Here is a 17203-nt window from a genome sequence, read left to right on the forward strand (position 1 = left end):
ACAGTGCGACTTTGATGTAGGGGTCTACTATCAGTGATATAAGTTGCAGGGATACTATGTAGAGTTGAGCAGCAACTGTCTGTGCAAGAGAGACTAGTAGCAGGTGCACCAGTCCAAATGTGACAACAGTCCTCCATATATGGGCGAATGATGGCCTTATAGAGGTACAGGATACTTTCAGGCATAAGTAACTTTCTAGTATGGTAGAGAGAGCCCACCTTCTTTGCAGCAGTCTTGGCAATGCTCTTGATGTATGTGTTCTAACTCCTGTTCCTGGTGAACATTAAGCTGAGGAGTTTGAACGAAATACTTTCAGATAATATATCTTTAGCCATAGTTATTGGTGGTTGTTTCTTGTAATTATTAAACAAAATGAGCTGAGTCTTGGCAGCATTGAACGTTATCATCCATTTTTGACCCAATTCCACTAGACTGGAGGTCTTCCTCCAGGGCTTCCAATATTGCCTTGTATATGTGTCCATTTGTTTTCCCCTCGTGCCTGTTATAGAGCATGGTGTCATTGGCAAATATTCCTATCTCAGGAAGGCCATTTATGAATATCGGGGATAATAAAGGTTCAAGGATCGACCCCGAGGTACACCTGCATTTATATCATTATTTAGACATACAGTCATTGAGGAAAACCTGGATTCTTTTCTTATTTAAGATGGATTTAATTATGTTAAGTATTTGTCCAGTAATACCATAGGATTTGATTTTCCTGAGAAGACCATACCCTGTCAAAAGCCTTAGATATATTTGGGCTAATGCCCTCCTCTTCCCTGCCTTATCCAGTGCATGCTATATACATTCAAAGATTAGTTAGAATATCTGCAGTAAAACGGCCTGGTCTAAATCTATATAGATGGTCAGACAGAAGTTTAGTTACTGTAAGGTCATAGACTAGATCTTGATTAATTATCGACTCAAATATTTTGGTGAAAAGAGGGAGGAGCCTAATTGGACGATAATTTAATGGGTCAGTTCTTTCACCATAATTCTTGTAAACTGCTACCACAGAAGTAGTTTTTTAGCTGTTAGGAAAGCAAGATTTAAGGCATTTGTTGTAAAGTTTGGAGAGAACTGGACAATCTCGGCGGAGCATTGTTTTTAATAGTACAGCCGGAATGAGATCAGGTCTACATGCTTTTGAGGTGTCCAGGTTTTTTATAATATCATGTACTTGAGAAGGGGTGACTTTCAGATCGTCTAGTGTTGTTTCTGTCCACAAAGGAAAATCAGGATGGGAGTAGTTAGCTGGGTCCAAAGTAGAGTTTGAGACAAACTGACAGGCAAGCATGTTAGTCTTCTCTGTTGCCGTGCAAGCGACCTCATGATTGTTGATAGTCCATTGTTTACTACACTTGTTGATTTTCCAGAAATCACAAGTTTCTAATTTCTGTGCTTCAATGCATTTTCTGGTGGTGTCGGTATATTCTCTCTTAGCTGTTGCTATTTCTTTCTTACAATTACTTCTAGCTTCTATAAACTTTTGTCTGTTTGTACTGGACTTATGCCGGATAAACCTGCAGTATGCATGTTGCCTTTGAGCAATGGCAGCTGAACAAGTAGAAGTAAACCATTGAGGAGAGTGGGGTTTGCTATAGAACTTCAGTGTGAGAACATGTGCTTCAATTACTGCTTTGAACTATTCAGTGGTCTCATTCGTGTCCACAAGAAGAGAAAAGATATTTGCCCATGGGGCATCTCTAATGTGACCTCTAATAGCATTTTAGTCAGCCTTACTGTAGTACATAATTCATGTTTTTTATAAAGGTATATCTATTTATCTACTACGAGCAGGGAAACCGACATTGCCCTGGATTAAATGATGATCAATGAATGTTTCACACTCCCATATTTTTGTCATCGAAATCTGTGAAATCGACTATTTTTAATCAAATCGATTGATTGTCTGCTCTAGTTGGGACCCACCGTATTGCACTGGAAGGAAGCTTCACATGGCTCCCTCCAGCGACTTAATCCACAATACATTGTAGTCTATATTACACTGTAGAAAAACTACTGTTGATTTTATAAAATTATTTTTATATATAATGGCTTTAAAGTTTTAAATTCATTTTTCAATTGTGCTCTAAACAGAAACATTTATTTCGAACACACCCCTGTCATATCAAATAACCTACTGTTTATTTTATGTGTCTGACCTTCATGTGGTAATAAAACTTCTCAAATATACTTATGATGTTTGGCTGTGTAAGGTGTTAACTTTAGTCAAAATCGCCTGTTCTTTCTTTTATTGGATTATTTTGATTATTGATACAAAACCTCTCTAAGAACTCTGTCAGGCACATCAAGTACCTTCATATGAAATTTCATAAAAATTAACCCAGTGTTTTAAGTCCATAGAGAACAAACTCACACACACACACACACACACACACACAAAGTTCCTTGTATATAAGAGTAGAGATTATATAAAAGGAACTTTGTGTATGAGTTCGTTATTACCTATGGACTTGGAAACGACTGGGTTGATTTTTTTTTTTTTTTAAATTTTATATTATTGTACTTGATATGTCTAGGAGTGTTCTTATCTAGGTTTTGTATCGGAATGTGTCTGATAAGTATCGATAATCGAAAAAATCCGATTAAAGAAAGAAGTCAGATTTTGACCAAAGTTTACACTTTTATACAACCTAACATCACAAGTGCATTTTAGAAGTTTTATCACCTCAGAAGGGTCCAGCCTATAAAATCAACTGTAGATTTTTCTATGACAGTGGCGTGTTCGAAATTTTTTTTTTTTTTTTTTTTTTTGAGCACAATTGAACCATGATACTTGACTTTTGTATGTTTAACTTCAAATGATTATGTAAAAATAACTTCATAAAATCAACAGTTGGTTTTTGGTTTTTTGATAAGATAAAGTTTAGTTTGAAATGACTATTTCTGTTTATAGTACAGTTGAACATGATACTTGACTTTTACATTTTAGTTGATTTGATTAAAAATAGTCGATTTCATCAATTTGAAAGAAAAAGTATAGGAGGATAAAACATTTGTTGATCCACATTCAACCTGGACAATGTCGGATCTCCCTGCTAGTGTGTGTGTGTGTATATGTATGTATGTGTATATATATATATACTGGAGACCAGCCCAGACATTACCTGATAAAAATGAAGAAACTCATTCCCATCCCTGAACCCACGTTACTATGTTTACGTTTTAATCTCTAAAATCTTAAATTAAAAATTTGAATAAAAAGATTGAGATATATTTGCTGTATATGAGTGTTGGGTGCAGATACAGACCCCCATAATAGTCACCTGGCCTCCTAATGTTCTAAAATTATGTGGATTATCATAAGAATAGGTAATGTAGTGTTAGTGTATGTATTGTAAATTAATGTACTAAGTATTCTTTTGTAGTTATGATTATGTAATCATCCATAATTAACTATTGTTCCTACTTACTTGCCTCTCCACAAGGGAAGAGTTGAACACAAGGTCGATTTTTTTTTTTTTTTTTTTTTTTTTTTTTTTTAATGTGAAGAAAATCCAGCTCCTCAAAAAGAGCAGTTTGTGTTGGAACAAAAATAAAAATTGCTTCAGTTTAGGACTTCTTTACTGACCAAAGACAGAAAAGACTTAAAAAAAACAAACAAATTTTAATATATCAGCATTGGTTAAGACTAGCAGTTCAGCCCAGCTTTGCTCTGGCCCTATGTACTGTTCATAACTTTATGTGCACACATATATATATATATATATATATATATAAGTTTGACTCGTGTTCAGGTAACCTACATCTAAAATTTCAAGTGTTTAGACCCAAAATTGGCGAAGAGTTTGGTAGAGGCTACAAAGGTCAACTTTAGCCAAATTTTCACCCAAAAACTGATTGTTTAGACCCAAAAGTTGCTGAATAGTTTGCTAGAGACCACAAAGGCCAAATCTTTTGAACTTTGACCCCCTTGGTAGCTAAATGTTCATCCAAAAACCGATTAAAAAGCTTGCCCTATGTCTGAATACACTTTATGTAAAATTTCAAATGTTTAGACCGAAAATTGGCTGAGAGGTCGTTTTTTTTTTGTTTTTGTTTTTAATTTGACCCCAATTTTGACCCCCTTAATATTTATTTTAGGCTCAAATCAAGTTAAAAAGTTTTATCCATATCCAAGTAACCTACATCTAAAATTTTAAGTATTTAGACCCAAAATTGGTGAAGGAGTTTGGTAGAGTTTTCAAAAGTCAAATCGTTGAACTTTAACCACTTGAAAGCCAAATTTCTGTCCAAAAACCGATTAAAAAGATTTTCCCCAAATGTCAATACCCCTTATGTGAAATCTCGAGTCTGTAGACTGAAAATTGACATAGTAATTTGGTAGGGAAATGTAAACACACAGACAATTTAACTTTTATAGATATATAGATTACAACTGAGTGTAAATGAAAGTGGAGATCATTCTATATGATTTAGGAGTTGTTGAAACCAAGTTAAGTCAGTGAATCCTGCTTACCCACCTTTTTCTTTTTATGTTATCGATCACATGGCGTATGGTGAAGAACGAAAACAATTATTCTTTAAAAACTGCCAGGTGTATTCTTAATTGTGTCTTGAGACATTTACTTTGTATTTAACTGAAGATTCTATTTTAGCAGTAATTTTCAAAAGTATGTGTTTTTTTTTTTTTTGTTTTTTTTCCATATGTTTTATGAAAATCAATGGTGAGTCTTGTAGTTTATGATATTGGAAAAATTATTGAGCCGGATATAATATGTAGGCTATGAAATAGATTTTAATTCCTTTTTCATCATGTGAATAACTTGGGGTGTAAAATTATGTTATCAAAAATATTGTAAATAAAGTCCTTTGAAGTAGTTAATAAAATTGTAAAAACATGATTATCAACCAATGTGAAAGTTAAACAATTTTTAAAACGAAAATGTAACTCATAAGGTCATCCATTGAGCTCAAATTAGACAGGAATATTGAGTTTGCAAAGCCAGTTAAAGATGAGACAAAATCCTAAATTAGTCTCTATCTACTCGCTTCTCTTCGTCTCCTCTCTCTCCCTCTATTTTCATGAATAACATAATCTACTATTCATGGTTACCCTCCATGTCCTTTTTAAAAGATGTCTGTTTTACATGGTTGCCATTATTAACCAGCACAGCATTACCATTGTCAATCAAAGATCTGATGCTATCTGAGGAAGATTAAATCTTCTAAGTAAAGAATGTGTACTGAATAACAGACTTTGATGGTATGACCATTTATAAGAATGAGAATTCTTGAATTAGTAGCTGTAGAACAGTTGAGGTAGCAGGTTTACTTTACAGTAGAAGGCCAAGGAAACCTGTGAGGAAGTGATAATACATTTGAGAGGAAGACTGATAAAGACCTGGTCAGAGATTGAGTAGTTTGTAAGTCAATTTCTAATAGCCATCCGAATACATGTCAGCATGTAAAACAGATGTTAAACCGAATATGATGTTGCTGATGAAACAAGCAAGCAAACAAGATCAATAGAACTTTAGTATAAAGACATGTTTTTTAAAAAAAAAAAAAAAAAAAAAGTGGCTCTATGTCCGTTATGTTTTGTTTTCAAATAACTTTATTGATGTAGTCAGAATATAATATGGCTTGTTAAGGAAAATAAAACTGCATGTCGACTTCAAGGTTACAAATTTATTCTCCGTTTTTATCCCAACTGTTGTTGTTGTTTGGGATTGATTGATTGATTGATTTGGTTTTGTTTTCTACTTAAAATAAACATTGTATTCATATTTGGAGTCACTTTTTTCCTGTACTGATTGAAGAGGTTTAGTTTTACTTAACACTTCCTATACTCTTCAGCTTAATGTGGTGAATAAATATAGTTATTTTTGCCTCATATTTTTTTATTTGTTTGACTTTTGGAATGTTAATGATTTGGACAAGACAGCAGTACACACAAAAAAAAATTAGGTTTTGACCTGCAAAAGAAAATTGTTTAATTAAACCACTTTACATATTAAGTAAAGATACTTAAAGATATTCTCTCTGCCTTCTTTTTTTTGTAGAATATAAGTTACAAGTGTACACCACTATCAAAAATAATGGGAAAATAATTATGCTTTGCCAGTGTTCACACTAATATTCATGTTTATATAAAACTAGCCTGGGTGTCCGACATTGTCTGGGTTGGTAGGTATGTGTTGAGCAAAAAAAAAAATAAAAAGTGGTAGTAGGCAGGCGGGCTTAAACCCGTTCCACGTAGAAGGAAAAGAATGTGAAAAAAAAAATGTGGCAAAGGTTTAAATTAAGGCTAGTCAATTGAAAAGAAGGGATGACTTTCGAAAATATCGACAAAAAAAGCGATCCCTCGTAGGAAAGTGCCCAGTTGAGGGTAAAGGAATTAATGTTTTTAGCCAATTTTTCGATATTTGTCGTCTGAAGGGTTGAGCTTCAAAACGATACTGATCTCGTGAAAATCTGTCGCCTTTGTCGAAAGTTTTAGGTAGACATACGAACGTACATACGTACGTACATACATGCATTTAAACAGACTGGTGAAATTTATATTATAGACTAGCGGGGGGTACCCGGCGTTGCCCGGGTGTTTGGAGGTGTGTGTGAAAACTCGGGGGGGGGGGGTAAAATAAAAAAAAAATGTTTTGGTAGGAAAGTATGAGAATCGAACTCGAACCGTTGAGGCAAAGTTGTAAATTAAAGTGTGAAAAAAAAAAAGTGCGACCGTTTTGGGCTACCGCGAGATGCTAACGGAAACACGTTTGAATTTATTTAATCACTTGGATTTGGCAGGTGCACATTTTAATGACTTAATGAGGTCAAGTTTGACTGCGGGATAGTATTTCATTTACTGCGGGAACGCTTTTTTTATTTTTATTTTCCCAAGATATTATAGGAAAAAGACTAACCCACATGCGGCGAGCGACAAATGTTGAATATTTATCTTCCCGAAGTCGAGCAAATTAAATAGACAGGCAAGCTTCGTTGTTAACTCAGATATTACGATTTATATGTGATATAAAGTTTTGAAAAGTTGTGAACCGACTGACCGCTTCTTTGAAAAAAGCCTTTTGTAGACGTACAGAAAAAGCGAACACACATACAAACATGCATACATTTTCGCTTTTATATTTATAGATAACATTTACAATGGTGAAGTTAAAAAAAAAAGTTATGGAAATAGATTGGAAGCAAGCGTGTTATCTGATTTGCTATTTTTTTTTTTTAATCCTCCTAAATATTTAAAATGGATTCATCAAGCAGTTTTTTTACTTGCTAACTTTTTGTGTGATTGGACAGACGTGTGTGTGTGTGTGTGTGTGTGTATAAATATATATATATTTATTTATTTATGAGACACATTGTTCTTTATTTTAGAGTGGAGTATTAGCAGAGCTACCTTGGTTTTATCTGTATTTTATAACAAAAATGGGTATTCTTAAGATACATCAATTAAATCTGTATTTAATATTGAAAATACTATTTAAAACTTTGGTGTTACTTGTGGACAAAACTCTGAGTGGAAGTAAGGAACAGCACAAAATCATTTGGGTATTATTTTTTTACAGGTTGCATTCATACATACATAATAGTCCCAATCCATCCTCAGTAGGAAGAAAAAGCATCTATTTGATCAAAACCAGATCATTCTTTCTCTTTCACACCAGCAAGCAAGTAATTCACTAAAAAGAGATATAATCTGCTTCTAGAATTTCCTGCCTTGACATAACTCTAATCCTACTTATAATGGAAATTTCAACTTTCTACTCAACATTTCATGTGGAAATTTCTGATTTTATTTTTACATAGTTGGATCCGAATATTGTTACACTTTGATGAGATGTCTGGGTATATCTAAAAATTTAACATCAATAAGGGACAAATTTATTATAAACAGTGTACATTATTCTCCCTACCTCTTGATTCATTTAAATATATCGCTTGTGTATCATGAAATTCATGAGTTTAATGACGTTTTGTTTAAAAAATGAACATAATCAGAAGATTATAAAAATGTGTAAATGACAAATAAAATGATAAATTAATTGATATGTTTTTATCTTTATATTCATAAACACTTAGCAGCAATTTGAAAGAAAATGATTAAATAGTCCTGAAATCAGCATTTGGATTGAAAATTAATCAATTCAACAATAGGTTGGATGTTGTCAATTATGCTTTACTATCAAGAATTCTCAAGCTCCAATAATTTATTTATTAGTATAGATCTTAGACTTGCATTGCCTGGGGGAAGCACGAAAAACTGGAAAACTTATATAAAATTGAATAAGAATATAAGCAAAAAATTAAACTAAATAGAATAAAAGAATTAAGTTACATGCTGGTTTCAATATATATATATATATATATATATATATATATACTAGCAAAAGTACCTGTCATTGACTGGGTTCAAAAACAGCCTGCAGAAAATGGATTGATTTATGAAAGTATAAGTTATGAAAAGGAAGTGTTGTAAATTTGGGTTGAATTTGGGAGTATCAAGACCAAAGCAAATATGATGAAAGTAAAAATAAAATAGATAAACCCCATAATTTATTATACCATACATGTTCACACTGAAACACTTATCACAATATTCTGTGGATAAACTTTGTGACATATTTCCATTCTATGGAGGTCAGGCGCGAACGAACACCCCATAATTTTATTATACCGTATTTCTTCAAACTGAAACATAATTATCAAAGTATACTTACGCAGATAGATATGAAAAGTCTTTATTAAAGTTTGTGCCTATTTCCATTCTATGGAGGCCAGGCGCGAACACAGACCCCACAATTTTATTATACTATCCCTATTTAAGTTAAAACATACTTATCAAAGTATTATGTACATCTATATCAAAAACACTTGTAAACGTTTTATTTTAATTTTTAATTTTTTTATTTCCATACTTTGTGGACCAGGCGCGCAGACCCCACAATTTTAATGAACCACCATTTTGCCAGATCAAACATACCCTTTCCTGTGTCTCAATACATTTTCTATCATTATATATAATCAGTCTTTTAAAATAGTCAACCATATAGGAGCCTATTCATGACCACACACACATTCAGCTTTATATTATAGATATATCCCTTGATGTAATGTTGTCAAGAAAAGTATGTTACTTGAACAAAGTTAATACATATATGCTCAGTCCGTGTTGTGGTGTAAGAATAAAGTCCCAAAATTTAAGGATAATGAGATAGAGGATAATGTTAAGGTTAGTGGTAGGTAGATGAAGAGTAATTACAAATGATTTATTGATAGCAATATTTTAGTTGTGAGATTAGGGATGCATATTCAGGGAGTGTTTATTAAGGAAATAAGAGGAAGAATCTTAACACAGGAGGTAGACTGAGTAGAGATAACTGTAAGGATAGGAGGTATGGTAGTTTGTGGAATTTTAGGTAGTGAAGGGAGTTTCATGAAAAAAGCTGTTGAAATGTTTAGGAGGTGGGAAATCGTAAGTAGTTCAGGGAATTGGAAAGTAAGGAGTCTTGGATGTGCATATGCATGTGAAATTGTAGAAATAGGAAGTTTACTCAATATCAGATTAAGTTTTTTTTTTTTTTTTGCAACAACAATGATTGGAGAAATTTGAAAAAAGAAAGACTGTTCACTATTATTTCTCATTTAGGATATGAAACTAGTTTCCATAAGCCATCTCTGTTTGGTGTGTGTGTGTGTGTGTATATATATATATATATATATATATATATGATTATCAAAGTCTTGTGGAAAATAAAATGTTTGGTTGAAATTTACATGTGAAACTAAAGCATTTTTAATATCAACTAATTTTATGAATCTATTGTGTTCAGAGATGCTGAGTTTCACTAATGTAAACATTGTTACAGCCATTACAAGAAATTGGATGAATGTTTGTGTGGTTAGAATTGTTTTATTTTTGTGTTTCTTGGAAATATTTTAATCATGAATTTTAAAGCCATATCTGGATAAAACTGTAAAAATTATACTTGTGCATGTTAGTAGGTAGGATGATAGTTGCGGTAGAGGAAAGACTTATACAATGTTTTTGTAACAAGTGTAGCATTGCCTTTCTTCTGGCCTTTAAAATACAAACAAAAAACAAAAACTTCCTGGTCATAGTTTTATTTGTCTTTGTTGTACAATTTAAAAAAATTGAAGATTGGCCACTTTGATTTAGCAAAATAAAGAAACATAAAATTGAGTTTTAAAAAATAAAAATATTACCAGATATTTTAGAGTTTTAGTGAGGATTTTATTATTAATCTTTCATATATATTTAGAGCTGCAAATTCTAAAGGCTCTGAGATTTATGTAATCATGTTTTTTTTTTTTTAATTTTTTTTTTTTTTTTTTTTAATTGCGTTTTCACCCCAAACAAGGCACAGTGCCACTTTGATGTAGGAGGCTACTATCTGGGACATAATTACAGGGATACTATGTAGGAAGTTGAGCAGTAGATGTCTGTTTACATTACACTTGAATTTCTGCATGTTAGTATAGCTGGAAGCAGATAACCGGAAGGAAATTCCAAAGTCCAGCAGTTCTGGATTTTAAGTAGGAGGCATTCTAGCCTCTGGGGATCTCTACTGTATAGGGGTGGGATTTTGCTGCTTGTCTGGTTTGTTGAGGGTATTTACATTGAGGGGGCTTGTAATTCGTCAGAGCATCTACCATTAAAATTCTTGTAAAACAGGCAGAGGAGATGCAACATTTCGTTGATGAGAGAGAGAGAGAGGCTGAAACCTAGCTGACAGGCACCTATTAGGTTGATGACTCTCTTTTGAACCCTATCTAGGAGTGAGAGACTAGTAGCAGAGGCACCAGCCAAAATGTGACAATAGCACTTCATAGATGGGCAAATTGTGGCCTTGTAGAGGTACAGGATACTTTTAGGCATGAGTAATTTTCTAGCACGATAGAGAGAGCCCACTTTCCTTGCAGCAGCCATGGCAATACCCTTGATGTATCTGTTCCAACGTGTGTTCCTTGTGAACGTTAAGCCGAAGAGTGTGAACAAAGTACTTTCAGGTAAGCTATCCTTAACCATAGCTATTGGTAGTTGAGAAGGTTTCTTGTAATTATTAAAGGAAACAAGCTTAATCTTGACAGCATTGAATGTTATCATCCACTACAAACTGGAGGTCATCTTCTAGGGTTTCTGCCATCGCCTTGGATATGTGCTCATTCGTTTTCCCCTCGTGCATATCATAGAGCATGGTGTCATCAGCAAATATACCCATCTCAGAGACAATTTTATTAGGCCATTTATGAATATCAGGAATAATAAAGGTCCATGTGGGTGTACCTTGAGGTACACCCACATTTATATAATTGTTTTGACATACGACTATCAAGGATTACCTGGATTCTTCTCTTATTTAAGAAGGATTTAATTATGTTAAGTATTTGTTCAGTAATACCATATGACCTGATTTTCCTGATAAGACCATTGTGCCATACCCTATCAAAAGCCTTAGATATATCTAGGGCTACTGCCCTACCTTCCTTTGCTTTTTCCAGTGCATGGTATATATGCTCAGATTAGTTAAGCTATTTACAGTAGAATGGGCTTGCCTAAATCGATATTGTTGGTTGGGCAGAAGTTTAGTAACTGTAAGGTCGTGGACTAGAGCTTGATTAATTATAAACTGAAATATTTTGGCAGAAAGAGGGAGGAGGCTAATGGAGCAATAATTTAATGGGTTAGTTCTTTTGCCAGAATTCTTGTAAACTTGTACCACAAAAGCAGTTTTCCAGCAGTCAGGAAAGCAAGATTCATTAAGGCATTTGTTGAAAAGTTTGGAGAGAACTGGAGCGACCTCAGCGGAGCGTTTTTTTAATAGTGCAGCAGAGATGAGATCAGGTCGACATGCTTTTGAGGTGTCTAGGTTTTTTTATATCATGCACTTGAGAAGGAGTGACTTTCAGATCATCTAGCATGGTTTCTGTCTGTGAAGAGAAAATCAGGGAGGGAATGGTTGCTGGGTCCAAAGTAAAGTTTGAGGCAAACTGATGGGCAAGCATGTTAGTCTTTCATGTTGCCGTGCAAGCAAAGTTATGATTGTTGGATAGTGGGGGAAATGTTGATTGACCATTATTTACTACACTGTTATAGATTTTCCGGAAATCATGATTCCTAATTTCTTCGCTTCAATGCATTTTCTGGTGGTTTCAGTGTAGCTGTCACTGTTTCTTTCTTACAATTACTTCTAGCTTCTATAAACTTCTGTCTGTCTGTACTGGATTTATGTTGGATAAATCTTTGGTATGCATGTTACCTTCGAGCAGTGGCAGATGCAGAGTAGAAGTAAATCATTGATGAAAGCGGGGTTTGCTATAGAACGTCTGTGTGGGAACGTGCTTTAATTGTTGCTTTGAACCAGTCAGTGGTCTCATTTGCACACTGTTTGCAGGAAGAGAAAAATATCTCAGATCCCTGATGGCATCCCAGTCAGCCTTCTTATAGTATCTTGTCATTGTAAGCAATCGCTATTCAGCTTTGGGTTGAGAGTTTAGGGTGATTTCTACCATTATCACAGCATGATCAGCATTCCCAAGTGTGCTATGGGCATTTGTTACTCAATCATTGGGAACTGGGGTATGCAATAGATCTAGAAGTGAGACTTGTTATTGTATCTGGGGGATGTAAACGTAACTGTCTGTGATAGGGAATGAGATATAGAGAAGCTATGTATTATGCTACTAACTGCATCTGTAAGTAGAGAAAAGCCAATTACTGTGATGGACATTACTGTATCTATGCTGTCAGAGACTTGGTTAATTAGGGTACATTCCTGGATAGCGGGAGATCTGTAAAGAAAATAGAAGTAGCTTACGATATGTTGCAGGTTAAGTCTAAAACACATGAAGGCCTGGTCATCTGATTCTAGGTTTGATTCTGCAGTCAAGGAGAGGGTGTTTTGAATATAGACTCCAAGTCCGTGCATATGTCTGTCTGAGTCCTTATGACAAAGTGGAAGATAACCAGACATCTTTAAGTGGTTAGAGGAGTAAGTTAGTTTCATTTAGTGCCAAGATATCTAGGGAGTTTGCTAGAAATGATTGAACATCATCTAAATTTGTTCTAAACCCGTGGATATTCATGAATCCAAGCCTCAAGGAAGAAGGCGAATTGGTTTTGTTTGAGTTTATGCCTGGTTGAATAGTACTGTATCTATTAGGTTGATTCATAATTTCTATTTTATGATCTTTAATTCAATGTATAATGTAAACTGAATTGACAAATTTTAATCGATTGTAAGTTTTTTTTTTTACTGTCTGTCTTTCCTTATTGTAAATGCTTTCTCCAATGAAAAAACATTTTTCATTCTCTTGGTTTGGAAGATAATATACTGAAATGTTATGCGCAATAAACCAAACTATATATATACATATATATACTAAAACTTTTGAAACAATCATAAAAAAAACAACTTTTTCTTGAAAACTTCTTCCTTGTTTACTTTGCTTAATGGTCTTTCATAGAATTCTATCCAGATTATTATCACTAGATTGTTATGCCAGATGCTATTTGCAGGTGTCTAAAATTGTGCTTGATATAATTATTTATGTAAGCAACAATTGTGTGTACTTGGAACTCTGCTATGTAAGCGGTGTATGTATTGTAGCTTTCATGTCTATCTATGGCTGTATCTCTTGGACTATTTCATAGTTCATCTGCAACATTTTCAGTTTTCATGAAATATACTAATTTTGTTGTAGTGTCAGCATCATGTGTGATGTTCATATTGTATTTTCTGTCAAAGTTCAACACAACCATGCAACTATATGCAGATTCCATCATTGATATAATCTCAATTTGTTATTCTTTAAGCATTATTCAGTTTGCTATGTTTGGCCCAACCTGTATATTATTTAACTCGAATATATTCACATAGTTTGGCAATTTCATATCATAGAAAAAAGTTCATATATTTTCAAATTGTATTTTCAAACATCAAATTGCATTTTCAAATATAGTTTGAATTTACTAATTGCATTTCTTTTTGTTTCCAGAATGGAGGGCTCTGTATCCCTCCAGCAGCAACCTGTGTTGATGGAGGAATCTCAAGAAGATTTAAAAGATTCTGAAAGTACAGCATCACAAGATGATGAAATTTCTGATGGACCCATTTTTACCACGGAATATGAAGACGCAAGTTGCAACTCAAGTGCCGATGAAGTGGCAACAGACTTTCCGACCAATCTTCCGCAGTCTAATTTTTCATATTCAGCAGAAGGCATGTTTCATCGACCAATTCTCAGGTAAGTATTTTCTAAAGTTTTGGCCAAGATTAAAGTGTAATATAGGTTAGATGTGAAGGGGCCATCCTCCCAGGCTTTAAGTCCTGCTTGTGGAGAAGATATTGCTATATTGTCTGTTGCGTAAGATGCTTGCATTTGTGAGGGAATGTCATCTTTGTTCCTATTGCCCGATCGTAAAATATGCTTAGATATATTTTAATTTATGCAGATTTTGTATTTATGATTATAGTCAATTCTCTATTATATTGTATCCAATATACAATACTGATTTCAAAAGTAAAATAAATATAACTTAAGTGCCATCAACTAGAATTGAAACCAAAACATATAGCTCTCCAGCCTTATTCATTACGCTCTGAGCCACGTCCATACGCATATAAAAAGTTCAAAAATAACATTTAATCTATAAATGTATATTTGTGGATGAATAGAACACTTTAAATTGACTTTCACCGGCCAAGTTCCAATTTTTCTCAATTTTGATCCTTTAGCTGCTATTTTTATCAACTAAAAACCAAATCTAATTTGTTCCACAGGTCCAAATCATCTATATATCGTTTCAGAAGTTTTTCAAGGACCGTTACTCACAGAAAATCATTTATTTTCATCTGGAAAAAATGGCTACTAAGGGGTCAAAATTGAAAAAATAGTCTGTGGGAGTAATCAGATTTTTATCTGTTTGCTTACTGTTTCATGAATGTGCATACGTAAATAGTTCACATTACAGATTACTTATGCTAAGAATAAGTAGTTTCAAAACATCTTTGAAAAATTGTCATGCTGGTCTAATAGTTATCATACTTGACTCACTGTCTTTTTGGTTTCGATCTCAGCTTGAGTATTTTTTACTTACAAGAAAAACAACATAATACTTGTATGCACATGTCTCAGTTTCTATATTAATTAAAATATAATATTTATGCATTTTTTATGACCGGGCAACACCGGACGGCCTGTTGATGTGTGTGTGTGTGTGTGTATATATATATATATATATATATATATATATATAAATAAATAGTGTGTTGGGATATTTATTGCACTAAGAGTGAGATTAAAATGTCAGTAATATTTGCAATAGAAATCAATAGCTTTCTAATATACTAATCATATCTATACAATCTATATAAGATTAACTACTCAAAACAACGAGGTATTACAAAAAGGCTGATTGGGAAGCCATCAGGGAGCTCATCAGAGATGCCCCATGGCAAAATATCTTTACTCTTCCAGCGGAACAGTGTGCAAATGAGACAACTGAATGGTTCAAAACTGCTATTGAAGCACATGTTCCCGCACGGAAATACTATAGCAAGCCCCACTCCTCCCAATGGTTTACTTCTGCTTGTGCAGCTGCCATTTGTCAAAGGCAGCATGCGTTCCGCAGATTCAACCGACATAAGTCCAGCTCAAATAAACAGAAGTTTATAGAAGCTAGAAATAATTGTAAGAGAGTAATAGACACAGCTAAGTCAGATTACTCTGAAACCACCAGAAAGCGCATCGAAGCACAGAAATTAGGAACCCGGGATTTTTGGAAAATCTACAACAGCGTAGTTAATAATGGACAGTCAATTATTCCCCCACTAACAAACAACCATGAGGTTGCTTGCACGGCAACTGACAAGGCTAATCTGCTTGCCAGTCGGTTTGCCTCAAACTCCACACTGAACTCGGTACACCACTCACTCCCTGATTTTCCTCTGCGAACAGACACCACACTTGACGATTTGAAAATCACCCCTTCTCAGGTACATGCTATTATAAAAAACCTAGACACCTCTAAAGCATGTGGACCAGATCTCATCCCGGCTGTGCTATTAAAAAAATGCTCTGCCGAGGTTGCTCCAGTTCTGTCCAAACTTTACAATAAATGCCTTAACGAATCTTGTTTTCCCGACTGCTGGAAAACCGCCTCTGTGGTACCAGTCTTCAAGAATTCTGGTGAAAGAACTGACCCACTAAATTATCGCCCCATTAGCCTCCTCCCGCTTTTCGCCAAAATATTTGAGTCCTTAGTTAATCAAGTCCTAGTCCAGCACCTAACAGCTGCTAAACTCCTGACTGACAAACAATATGGATTCAGGCAAGCCCGTTCAACAGCAGATATCTTAACTGTAGTTTCTGAACGTATATACCGTTCCTTGGATAAAACAGGGGAGGGTAGAGCGGTGGCCCTTGATATATCTAAGGCTTTTGACAGGGTATGGCACGATGGTCTTCTAAGGAAAATTAGATCATATTCACTGGAAGAATTCATAACGTAATTAAATCCTTCTTAAGTAATAGAAAAATCAAAGTTGTCCTCGACGGACGTACATCCAAACAACATGACATAAATGCGGGAGTGCCTCAGGGGTCTATCCTTGGACCTCTATTGTTCCTGATATTCATAAACGACCTCCCTGATAATATTGTTTCGGAGATGGGTATATTTGCCGATGACACCACTCTCTATAACAGATATGAGGGGAAAACAAATGAACACATATCCAAGAAAATGGCAGAAACACTAGAGGATGACCTCCAATCCGTAGTGGAATGGGGACAAAAATGGTTGGTCTCATTCAATGCTGCTAAGACTAAGCTTGTTTCCTTCAATAACTACAAGAAACCTTCTCTACCACCAATAGCAATGGCCAAGAACACATTGCCTGAAAGTACTTCCTTTAAACTCCTCGGCCTAACGTTTACAGGGAATATGAACTGGAATAGATACATTGAGAGCATTGCCAAGGCTGCTGCAAGGAAGGTTGGCTCCCTCTACCGTGCTAGAAAACTACTTACGCCTGCCAGTATCCTATACCTCTATAAGGCAACCATTCGCCCATGTATGGAGTACTGTTGTCACATCTGGGCTGGTGCATCTGCTGCTTGTCTCTCGCTCCTGGACAGGGTTCAAAAAAGAGTCGCCAACCTGATAGGTCCTGAACTGTCATCTAGGCTTCAACCT

The 17203-nt window shown here is 34.7% G+C and overlaps 1 protein-coding gene across 4 annotated transcripts in view; it reads left to right on the plus strand.

Annotated features, from left to right (window-relative positions):
* LOC145247998 (acetyl-CoA carboxylase-like) overlaps positions 1 to 17203 on the plus strand; it is a 248546-nt gene that overhangs the window by 46297 nt on the left and 185046 nt on the right. For all 4 annotated transcript variants that reach the window (XM_080109676.1, XM_080109675.1, XM_080109673.1 and 1 more), the window contains exon 2: positions 14002 to 14250. In XM_080109676.1, coding sequence (XP_079965802.1) covers positions 14003 to 14250 — 248 coding nt within the window. In that variant the 5' untranslated portion in view covers position 14002. The remainder of the gene's footprint in view (positions 1 to 14001; positions 14251 to 17203) is intronic.

The sequence above is a fragment of the Euprymna scolopes genome, chromosome 26 (genome assembly GCF_053919585.1).
Source record: "Euprymna scolopes isolate OS-2025 chromosome 26, ASM5391958v1, whole genome shotgun sequence".
NCBI classification, from domain to species: Eukaryota; Metazoa; Mollusca; class Cephalopoda; order Sepiida; family Sepiolidae; genus Euprymna; species Euprymna scolopes.